The sequence below is a fragment of the Phragmites australis genome, chromosome 8 (genome assembly GCF_958298935.1).
Source record: "Phragmites australis chromosome 8, lpPhrAust1.1, whole genome shotgun sequence".
NCBI lineage: Eukaryota > Viridiplantae > Streptophyta > Magnoliopsida > Poales > Poaceae > Phragmites > Phragmites australis.
Genome location: NC_084928.1, coordinates 8,370,115 through 8,382,644, shown reverse-complemented (window position 1 = coordinate 8,382,644; position 12,530 = coordinate 8,370,115). Strand labels below are relative to the sequence as shown.

Sequence of the window (12,530 nt, the reverse complement as noted above, 5' to 3'; positions counted from 1 at the left end):
TCTGACGCCAAATTACACTGAACTGATTATAGAGCTCCTCAACTGAAGATTCTCGTTGATGAAGAGAAGAGGTCTGATTGAGAATTGAAAACTGATGAGCCTGACTGTTCGGAAGATATCGTCTCTTTAAGTGCTCCCACATCTTCTCAGCTGAAGATAACTCGCATATATCCATTCGAATGGCAACCTTAGTGCTCTGACACAGAATGGCTTGAGTTTTGGCTTCATTAGCAAGCCATGTCTCAATGTTCTCATTCTTGCCCAAAAGAAAGTTTGGCTTCTTAGCTGTACCATCAATATGCCCCCAAAGCCGCATTCCATTAAGGATAATACAAATGGTTGAAGACCATTCCTTGTAATTTTTCCATCTAGCTTCACAAGATGAGGACCACAATATCCCATCCTCACAAAGACATGTCATACGGGGTGGCCATAATGGACTACAAGATAATGCGAGATATTCCAGCAACTATGGCATGGAGAGTAGTTATGTATCATATCTGTACGACTATCTTGTCCCCGATGCTCAGTCAGAGCTTTTTATTCAGTGGATCTATGAGTGGCAAGATCTTGAGTTTTATACCATATTGTAAGGACAATGGTCAACCACTTTTGCATGAGGGGGCAAAGTTGGGTAGAGTTTAAGGCAGAGTTGCTATCTACATGACGGATAATGCTCATATTCACCGATAAGTACAATACAACCGAATTTAATCGCCCCTCCCCCTCCCCCCCCCCCCGGTTAGAAATTGGTGGTACCGAAGGTGATGATAATTTACTTTCTGCAACTACTTTATCTATATACCATGGTATTGTACTAATTTTTTCCATTTCGTAGGTTGAATGTGGCGTGGATATTATGCGAACTATATTTAAGCATCGATCATCACATGTGATTGTGTTTCTAACTTTTGTATGAACAATTCTACAAATTTATTAATTTAAGGTGCTACTTACATAATATATGCATATATTTGATGAAACAATTATATGGTTCAGCTCGTATTGCTATTAGTATCTATTTATTTCCTTGAAAATGTCCAAAATATAGCAAAGGTCATGCCAAAATTTTTCCTTATTTTTTACAAATTTTTTCTCCTATGTATGATATATACAAGAGTATATAGTATAATTAAACAAAACACATCAAAACTCATGCTATATTTGTTTCTATTTTTTTCTGACTTTTTTGTTATTTTTAATGATTTTTTTATTTTTCTTGAACTTCATAAAAATTCAAATAATGCGTTCAGTTACCGCCACAATTCAATCAGTTATCGTAAAAAAAACACTCGAATTTTGACCAGTTTGATTATCATCAAAATCGGTCAAAAAATCATAAAAACCGATCGTTACCGTTAAATCCGCTCGGTAACAGATAGTCCAATTCGGCCAGATTTTGCAACCGATTTGCAAATTTGCATAATTAAATTTGTATGAATTTTCATCGAATTTCGAATTGGTATCGCGGTAACCACGATTTTTTTGTAACCGTCGGCTTTTGGTTTGCTACACGAATTTGTAAATCTTGATTGTATCCCAAACTACAAGTACTCTTGTTGGTATGATTTGGTGATTAAGGATCGTAACAGTGGTGCAGTGCGGTGCAGCGCAGGCAGCAGACCTGCCCACCCGCGTCAACCGGGCATCGGATACCAACAGCTGCTGCCGAGCGATCGAGTGGCTGCACTACTCGGACGCTGTTCGGCCTTGTAACTGACAGCATGGTTAACGAGGACATGCGCAGCGAGTGCCCAGTGCTAAGCTCCTTGGTCAATGCCAACATGTTAATTAATTCTATTTTTTTATTAAATCATAAGAGGAATAGTATATATACCTCTTATTTTATTTAGATGTGTGAGAACCATTTTTTATATAGGTGTCAATAAATATGAGTGTGGTGTGTGAGGATGTGTTTAGTGGTCTAAATATGTGACCATATTATGTGAGATATGTCTTAATCTTATATAAGATATATGCTTAGAACGCACTCCGTAGATATGAGTATGATGTGTGTACTTACATCCAAATTGTATTTAAAAAACCACTGGGAGCCGCTGATCGATCGGGGCGGGAATAGACCATCCAGGTACCGTGAGCACAAAACCACTGGCAGCCGCTGATCGATCGGGGCGGGAATAGACCATCCAGTACCGTGAGCACCTTGATTGATTTAACGTTTGGTCACACAATCAATGGCACCAACGTCAGTCACGAGGACCCATGCAGACCAAGGAGCGGCACAAATGGAGGCATGGAGCACCCTTATCCGCCGGGCAGCGTCCGAATTAACTCACCCAAGTACCCCACTTGGTCCGCGGAATGGCCGGGATCGCAAGGAAACGCCAGCGCTCTCGCCATTGACCTCACGTTGCTCCTTGCTACCTCCACTCCACATGCGTCGCGTCGCGTCGCCATCTCCGGTCAGCGCAGCGACGTCGCACGCACGCACCTCCGCCATGCCAGCGTCACGTCCGGCGCCCACACACACCGTGGCCACGAGAGGCACCCGCTCCTGTTCACGGCGTGCGACTTGCTCGCCAATCCGCGTCGGGCCGTTTGATCGATCGGTCTCTGGTCCGGCGCAGTGCTTTTCCGCTGGCGAATTCACCGCGAGCATGTACGGGCGCGTGCAGCGCGAGCGAGCGAGCGAGCGAGCGAAACCGCGCGCTCTCGCCCTGCTCGGTTGCGCATGGAGGTGGCACGCATCCGCGCCGCGGGTTTCGGTCAGAACGTCCCCGAGCGACCAGTTGCCGTCGCGACATCGACGTCCGGGTCCGGCCGGGGCTCGATAGGTTGATCGGGTCCGTGCGCGCGTGGCGATCGAGCTCCGCGTGAACTCGCGAGACGTTGCTTTCCCTAGAGCTGGACGCGCGCTTATTTGCGGTGGCGATCGGTTCCCTTTCGTTTTTTCTGGGGGAAAGGATACTTGTGATGGCAATTTTTACTTTGAATTCCTGGGACTTTTACGTTACCAGCCAGAGCTTACCTGCTATCGCCACGTGATTTCGCAAAGCCCGACGACGGCGACGGAGAGAAGAACCGGTTGAATCGTTCGGTGCCCAGTTTGCGCAGCGTTGGAGCTGCAGATGACCACACAGCGTTCAAGCCTAAGGGCAACTCCGATAACAGTTATCTTTCTAGAATACGTACAGTTAAATTTTAAAAACTTTAATTATTAATATATATAAAATTATTAAAAAATTAGTATATGAAAATAATAATAATGAATTTATCATAAAAAAATACTTTAACACCATCTAATTTTTATCAATTTTTACCAAATAATAATTATCAAAAGTAATTAAACGTACTTGTTAGAAACCGTATCAATATTCTAAACGATAAGTAAAAAAGAATGGATGTAGTATTATTTTTTAATAAAGATAGTAAATTTTTCAAAATTTATGAGAATCCTGTTGTTTGCAATTTCCTGTACATCATAGAGAAGAGAGAGATTCGTAAGTAATTAGCTTTTTATCTATTTTTTAAAAAACTAGTACTTACTTTCTTTTTAAAGTATAAGAAATTGTACTAATCGTAATATTAAAAGATATGATCTCTCAATCAATAGATGGGAGTTATCTCTGATCATTCAAGATGCCCTAATCACACTGTCACTTCTGTGAAGATGACCAGACATGGCACAGCTCCCGGAGGACCTGGACTGTCAAAATTCTGACTTTTTACCCTTTTCCCAAGCTAGAATTTAAGTTGTTGCACGGTTTTCATGCACCACTCGGAATGGCGCTATTATTACAAACTTGTTTGGGAGAAAATTGTTTTTTTTTTGTTTTTTGTCCACACTAGCTAGGGAACTTGAGACACGCATGCGCTTGAAATTGTGCACCTAGAAAATAAGTACAAATACATAGCTAAGAATACCATCTGTTGGAGAAAATAAGCAAGCGGTTTAGGTTTCGTGATACACTGCGTTGGCTTTTCAAGAGCACTTATCTTAAGATCATCCTAACCATTTTTTCTTTATTTCGTTTCCTTTTTAATTTTTTTCTTTGTTTTTGATACTTTTATTTTTCCTCATCTTCAACAGTTTTCTTTTGAATGAATTTGTAAAAGGAAAGAAGAGATGATCCTATTCTGAAGGGAATGACATTAAGAATCCATTCGTAAAGAAAACTATGAAGAAAAATCGTGAAAATGCTGAATGAAACAAAAATTACTTTACAAAGAGATTCTGAATCGCGAAGGAAATTCATTGCGTATGATCTAAGCCATGTTTGGAACTTCGAGTATAGCATTTAGTTGATGGGTGGCATTTAGATTAAGCAATAAATCAGGTGCACCTAGCTTTCGGAAAAAAGAACCATATCAGCAAACAAATGTATAAGCTTTCAATAAAAGAGCACGATTAATTCTATCAAAATATTTTTCCAAGGTTCAATCCAAATTTATATGGTAATCTTCTCTTTTTAAATCCCACATCACAATTCATCTCAATCCATTGTAGACCCCAACGCATCAGAAACCGTCGACCCAGCCAGGCCCCACGCGACAGAGGCAGGAGCACACCATGTAATTCACCACGCGAAGCTTCGTCCACCTCCGCAACTTGCCACCGCGGCTGCGGAGGCCTCCCGCGCTATATAAACCACCGCGCCGGAGGCCATCACGCCCAAGAGAGACGCCTCCGCCCTCACACCAGCCCCCACCCCCACCAAGCACACGCGCACAAGACAAGCCTTCCATCCCCTTCCCACAGCCCACTCCACTTCCCCGGTGAGGCCGAGCGATCCACCACCACGGCGACGACGCACCACCGCGACCGCGTTGGCGACAGGTTTGTTCTCTGAACCCTCTGCTCCTCGTAGAAGCTAGGCAGGTAAAGGAAGGAAGCCTTTTTCGGGGACCTTTCTTGCTGGTGTTATTTGATCAAGCAAGATATTGTTCCTGGAAAAGATTGGGAATTTATTTCAACTCACTTTCTTCCTCTTCCTTCTAGTAGGGAGAACAGAGATCCAGGGAACCTTTTTTCTCTCCTGGATTAATCCTTGTCTGTTCTTTTAGAACTTTTTGGTTTCTTCTAGCTCCTTTTTTTTTTTGGTTCTTCCTTTTAGCAAGCCAGAAAGGGTTGTTTTTACAGTCCCCCTTCAGGCTGCAACCAACCATTGACCGACCACCTCTGTTCTTCGCTTTTATTGAAGAAACAGGACTTATTTTCCCTAAATTCTTTTTCTGTTTTCTCCATTTCACTTTCTGCATAAAAAGATTCGATATTTTGGTAGTCCTTTTTTTCATCTTCCTAATGGCAGCTATAGATTTGTACACAAACCAGCTGAGCTCCTCCTCCTCGTCCTCCTCGGACCAAGAGCTCATGAAAGCACTCGAACCTTTTATCAGGAGTGCTTCGCCCACCTCCTCCACATCCACCTCCACCTCCACCTCCTACCCCTCTGCTTTGCCTCAAGATTCGTACTGCTTCCCCGCTTCCTCGTACACCACGCTTCAACCCCCGCTTGCTCCCACCGCTACCTCCTTCTCGCAGCTCCCGCCTCTGCCGCCCACCTCGTCCTACACCTCGCCGGCGGCGTATCCGTCGGTGAACGCTGCGGCGGGGCTGACCCACCTGGGGCCAGCGCAAATCCAGCAGATCCAGGCGCAGCTCCTGGCGCAGCAGCAGAAGGTCCTGGGGGTGTCGTTCCTCGGCCCGCGGGCGCAGCCCATGAAGCAGGCCGGGGCGGTGCCATCGTCGGCCGCGAAGCTGTACCGCGGCGTGCGGCAGCGGCACTGGGGCAAGTGGGTAGCGGAGATCCGCCTGCCCAGGAACCGGACGCGGCTGTGGCTCGGCACCTTCGACTCCGCCGAGGACGCGGCGCTCGCCTACGACAAGGCGGCCTTCCGCCTCCGCGGCGACGCCGCGCGTCTCAACTTCCCCTCCCTCCGCCAGGGCGGCGCGCACCTCGCGGGCCCGCTCGACACCTCCGTCGACGCCAAGCTCACCGCCATCAGTCAGAACCTCGCAGCCACACCCACGTCCAAGGCAAGCGCTCCCCCGGACTCGCCCAAGGCGTCGCCGCCCACGTCGAACACTACGGAGGGGGACGGGTCGGTGCACTCCGCCGGCTCACCTCGTCCCCTCCTCTCACCGTGGCAGCAGCCGGCGCCGCCGCTCCCCGAGATGGCGAGCCTAGACTTCACGGAGGCGCCGTGGGACGAGTCCGCCGCCTTCCACCTCAGCAAATATCCGTCCTGGGAGATCGACTGGGACTCCATCCTCTCGTGATCAATTCAACAAGCAGACGCTCAATTAAGCAGTGTAATTTTTGTTAATTATTAATTTATTAGCCCGCTGCCGCATCGGTCCGATGGAATATTAGACATGGGCCGCGGCGGCTGCGAGTAGGGTTTAAGGAGTTCGTCGTACGTTAACAAGGGTTTAATCTTCAGTCTTGCTATTAGTAATCTCCTGGTTGCTTCGCCGGCAGCGGCAGTGTTACTAGACACTAATGTCCATTTTCTTTTCCAAATCAGACAATCGAATCTGATCCAAGTCATATTCTGACACTGTTCGCCGGTAGTGTTTTTTCTTTCGGCAAGGCCAGTTGAGGTCTGAACTACTGTTTCTGTTTCTTCATGTTTCAAAATTAGTCTCTATTTCTTCATGTTTCTTCCTGCATTTTTGTCTCTGTTTCTTCATGGTCTGAACTACTGTTGTAAAAGTCTCTTTCAAGTAGTGTACGGCTATCTAAGAAAAAAAAGTAGTGTACTCCACAACTCTTATAGGGCTTGGTGTAAACATCATTTGTGAATATCTTGACTATTTATATTCCTAGATCCTGATCAGTGCAAGGTACTTTAGCTTGTTTAGCGTTGGAATGCAAAAACGAAAGGAACAAGGAAGGATATGAAAGAAAGAATGTATGGTTAAAAAGTACTCTTTCGGTTATAAATACATGTTGCTTTGGAAAAATAATTAGTCAAACTTTTAAAACTTTGATTAATAATAGCTTTTAAAATATTTAATTTGAAAATCTTAAAATCATAGGTATAGATTTATCTTAAAATCTTTCATAATATCACGAATTTAATGAATTTTATAAATATATTTTAATAAAAAATTAGTGATCAAAATTATACATTAGAGACCATATCTTATTCAAAAAGATACGTATTTATAACTAGAGGAAGTAACGTAACGTTCTTTTTTTCAATCCTACTCTTAAAAAGTAAAGTTTTCAAATTGGAGTTGCGTGTGCAAACTTAAGAATCAGTCAAGCACCAAGAAAGAGGCCCATTTACAGGTGCTTATATTCCAAGTTGAAAATTTGCAGAAGCATAATCTCCATCTGGATTGCTTATCTTCAGAAAGGAACCTTACAAGTATTCTATTAGGAAGCCGCCTTTAAAAAAACATGTTCTGTTTTTTCAGAATATGCAGGAGTGAATACTTTAATGATAAACTAGAAAAATAGTGCGCCGTTGGTACGTCGTATGACCCGTCGCTGACACGGTATTATATTTTCTGGATAGAACGGAAATCAGAACAATTGCACGAATAAGCATTGATCTATATTATAAATTTGACTTTAAGATTATACATCGTCACCATTATAATTTGTGTATATTGAATGATCACAATTCAATGATAAAATAAAAGGAACGACGCTATATGATATGAGCACAATTCTACCATTGGCAAAACTGCTTAACGTTGACTGCTCTCTTCTAGTGTAGCTGATTTGCTCCATTATTCATGCTCAATCTTTAACTCATACTTGATTATATAATTTTGCTTGACATTCCTGCTTGAATGTATCGATAACAATGTATGATTGATACATTTGTCACGTTTTAAAGCCATAATTACATAATTAAGTCTAATCATGCTTCATAAGTATTTGATTTAATTTTGAGTAATTTTATATCAGAGCATTAGAGCATTTAGTTTTAAGTTAATTAGATGAGAGAAAAAAATTCGAGAGAGAAAAAAATAAATTCACAGTTGAAACGAACTTCTTTATCTAGCATATGGGGCCCACATGGGTGGCCAACCACTTATCTCCTCTTGGGACAGCAGCTCCCACTCACTCCCGCACTCCCATCATGCTTTCTCTCACTCCCTCCCGTTTCCAATCGACCAAGGAGAGAGCTCCCTCTCTCTCAAGCTCTCTCTCTATCTCCCTTGATTCCTCCCTCTAGAAGCTGAATCGAGGTATGCATGTGATATTCACATGATCACTAACTCCTAACCTCCTCATTCATCCAATTCACTTTTTATTTTCCGGAATGATTCGAGCCGTTCTTGGTGTTTTTGCTTGAAGCACGAGGAACCACGGCTGGACTCCTCTTCCCGTATGATTTCTTCATTTCCTTCTTCACCCAGTGGTCACCAACCATTACAAGCACCGTGGGTAAGTCCCTTAGACTTCTTTCGGTAAGAATGTGTGAATTAGTGGGTCGATTTTGAGTTTGGAGCTAAGTTTGCGAAATTTTGAGTTCTTAAGCTTTGGAGCAAAAAGAGAGGATACTGATGAGATTTATGCTAGGAATCGTGTTATTAGGTTGGTGAGTGAGTTTTAGACTCTATGAATTGTCTCAAATATATTTTCCTTTGGTTTGGAGAGGCTCCCAAATCAAATTGTCCGAGTTTTCCCCTCGAAGCAACCTCTCCGGACAACCCGGATAGTCTGGGTCGAACCCGGATAGTCTGGGTAGCCCAGTAAAAAACCTGATGAATTGTGCTAAAAAATTGTTAAGGTTTAGGTGCAAGTTGAGTCTAGAACCCTTTGTATAGTGTATATGTATGTTTATGTAGGATAGATTTAACATGCGAGTTGAATCGGCCGAGGAAGATCATCGAGAAGTGCAAGTCTGCCCAACCCAGATAGTCTAAGTTAAACCTAGAGGGTCCAAGAAATTCGCGGTGCTTTTAACCGAGCTCCTTCGCTCGGAGCCTTACCTGAATAATCCACCCAACCCGAATAGTCCGGGTTAAACACGGAGGGTCCGGGTTAATTCGATTTAGATTTAACATAAAACCCCCATCCGAAGTACAACCCAGAGGTTCTGGAACCCGAAGATTCCGAGTTCAACCCGGAGTCTCTGACTTCTGTTAGATTTCCGAAGTCGTTTAGATCGTAAAGTTTGCTATTATTTCGCATGTCTTGCACTTTTAATTTGTTGTTATACATATTGTAACATACATTATTGCACCTCATTCATACTCATCATTGCATGCGTTCTTCTTTAGGGAACGAGCATCAGGAGCGTGACCTGGGTGTGGTTGAAGGTGACACCGAGCCACACTGATTCTGTGAATTATGTGTGGGTAGCATTAGGCAGTCGCTTGAGCAGGAAGACAAGTATCTAAACATGTTTCTCCTATTAATTTAGATCATATGTATCTAATGTGATAAAATATGCTTCATGTACATTATGCATGTTGTTCAGTTGACATAAGGTCTTGTATGGGTAGAACCTATGTTGATGGATTACACATCGTCTTGAGTTATTGGTGATCCATCTTCTTGTAACCGGGATTTAACTTGATAATCGTCTAGTTTAAAAGTTAACTGAAATACTTAGCCATGCATAGATTCTTCGGTAGAAGTCGAATGGTGGTTCAACCCCGTTCGTGAGCTATATGCTTTAATTACTATCACATTGGTAACAATATTGGGTTGATGATGTTCGTTGGTTTAGTAGTGAGGATGAGGTGAGATATGGGCGGTATTAGGGGTGTTTCTCCTGCCCCGATGTGGAATTTTCCAGGGTAGGTCGGGAGAGGAATTCGGACACCGTAGACCGCTTGTGTCGCTTAAGCACCGATCGTCATTCTAGTTGTTCTAGCACTTATCGTACTTACCACATGCCAATCTAATGGTAAGATAAGCCGAATATCTCTGTAGCTATGATCATTTGAGCTTATACATCGATGGGACATGTTTGTAAGAAACACTTGAGGTTGCTCCGGGAATTAACCTAAGTGGACTCCGCACCGAGCAATGTTTGATTCAAATGGTTGTGGCTTATTGGGAAAGGTTGACACGAGTACCCCTTAGATGGACATGTGTGGTCACTCAAGCTGTATGGTCCTCGAGTCTTGTGTGTAAAGTTGTACCCTCCTGCAAGGTGTAAAAATATTTTGAAATGCTGCGCTCTTAGTCATGAGCATGCTTTTGTCTATTTGTAGCAGTCGTAGAGTTTTGAGTTTGGTTTAAGGTGGTTGATGGGTTGAGATGGTTCTTTATAGATATTATTACTATGATTCCTTTTACATATATGTTCAGTTGATGGTTATAGGTTAGATAGTTGTGTTGTTAAAGTCTAGATGCTCGTTGTTATCAAATTTTGCTTTCGCATATAAATTTACTTACCCATGTGGCCGTATTTTTGCTAACATCCCAATTCATAATCGTTGGAGTCAGGTATCTATAAGTACCCAAGATGGATTAAGTGTTACGATTACCTTCGTACTCACGCTGCTCTTTCAGGTGCTACCGCCCATGAGGAGCTGATCTTTGGCTACTTTAAGCCCACTTGGGTGGTGGCGGGCATGAGTAGGCAACTACTCGGAGATCGTGCTTTTGTGATAGAGCCTAAGAGCATATAGCTCCATCCTCTTTTTGTTGTTTATAGTTTTAGCTTTCGCTGCATAGTTCTCTTTTGTCTCGGAGTTGATTAGTTTCAGTCTCCTCCTAGCACTCTTTTGCTGTAAAGTGTAAGAAATTATGGATAATTAAATTACTTGCTCTTTGTTAAGCTTTGTTGTGATGTGATACATTGGAAAGGCATGCGTTCTGATCTTAGACATAAAACACGTGCCAAGACTATCAGAGCGATATTCTGATTAATCATTGAAATCATGATTAAGTAAATGATCTATTTAATGATTAATTAGAATACTGTTTGGATGATTTTTTATAATATTTCTCTATAATCTGCAAGACAAACGTACTTGTTAGCATTCAAAAAATTTCTTCAGTTTGCTTTTGATCTCCAATGCGAAGAGGAAAATAGGGAGAAGAGAAAAATTTACCTTTATGGTGTCTTTGTTGGACTTAATCCTTGTTGTATGCCTCGGGGACTCGTTTCACGACAGTGCGGAAGCAAGGAGTTCGTATACGGCTATAGCGTTGTTCGTAAGTGTAGAGAGTTTGAGTCGAAGTTGGATCGTGGGATGGCATGATTCATGTTAGGATTCAGAGTTAGTAGGTCGCTATAAATATGAGTTGTAAGCAAGATATAGAGTCGTGCAAGTCATAAGTTAATGGAGTCAAAAATTCCTCCAGAGAGCCTCACGTTTTGCTCCTGTTGACTTCCGTTCTCGTCGAGATACGCGAGTTAGTTCTCGTCGAGTAGTATGCGATTTAGGAGTTGCTGGACGTTGCTGGTCGATCGGCGTGATCGAGAGCAGCACATACACGGCGGATAGCCAGACTAGTCGTGGTTGAGCACGTACTACTGGTCGCTCAAGCTGGTTGTGACTAGTGGTCGTGAGTTGGCGTGCTCACATCTTTCTGGTCGCTCGGGTGGTGGAAGAGCCTGGTCGCTTATGTTGTCGCGCACGTGATCCAGTGGTCGAACCCAACATCTGGTATCAGAGCTGGTAGTGCATACCACTAACTCGTGAAGATGTCGATCGTACCTCAGGGCGAGGTGGCGCGGGAGAGCAGCGGTGGGCCGTTCCTGTACCCACAGTTAACGATGACAAACTACATGAGCTAGGTGATTCACATGCAGGCGATGATGGAAGATCAAGGCATTTGGGAGGCAGTCGAACCAGCGGCTGGTTCGGCTGTCGACGAGAAGAAGGACAAGAAGGCGAGGTCCCATCTCTTCCAAGCGCTCCTGGAGGATCTCCTGATGCAGGTGGCAAGGAAGAAAACTGCAAAGGAGGTCTGGTATTGTCTCAAGACAAGGTTCGTCGGTGCGGATCGCGTCAAGAACGCGTGGCTTCTAATGTTGAAGAGCGACTTCAACGTCATGCACATGCAAGAGGGAGAGAGCTTGGACCAGTACGCCGAAAGGCTCAACACATGTCTGTCAGGTACACAAACCTAGGGGAGACGCTCGACGACATTGCATTGGTCAAAAAGTTGTTCGACACCGTGTCGGATCGATTCCTGAGTGTGATAGCTGCAACCGCAGCCGGGGTGGTCGTGGACATCGCAGAGCTGGTCGCGGCAGGATGTTGCACAATGACGAGGAGAGTAGCTCGGGCGGCGGTCGCCGCAACAAGAGCCACATCAAGTGCTTCAACTGCTATAAGATGGGACACTACATGAACGAGTGCAAGGCACCGAAGAAGAAGGAAGAGGAGACACATCTCACTTGTGCTGACGACACCAAGCCTGCCCTGCTACTCGTGGTGTCAGAAGAGCCAGCACAAGAATAGCAGCACCAGCGGGGAGCCGTGCTGTTGAATAAGGAGAAGTTGAAGTTGGAACTACGCGACACAATGGAGGGAGGCTCTAGCTCTGAGGTTTGGTACCTGGATAATGGGGTCAGTAATCACATGACCGGTGACAAAGAGAAGTTCAGAGAGCTGGACGAAGGTGTCACTGGCAAGG

At 44.0% G+C, this 12,530-nt stretch overlaps 1 protein-coding gene across 1 annotated transcript; it reads left to right on the top strand.

Moving 5' to 3' along the window:
* The first annotated feature begins 4,627 nt into the window (after positions 1-4,627).
* On the top strand, positions 4,628-6,620 carry LOC133926520 (ethylene-responsive transcription factor RAP2-4-like). The gene has a single exon (XM_062372495.1). The coding sequence runs from the start codon at positions 5,264-5,266 to the stop codon at positions 6,239-6,241; it is 978 nt and encodes a 325-aa protein (XP_062228479.1). The 5' UTR covers positions 4,628-5,263; the 3' UTR covers positions 6,242-6,620.
* The last annotated feature ends 5,910 nt before the right edge of the window (positions 6,621-12,530 follow it).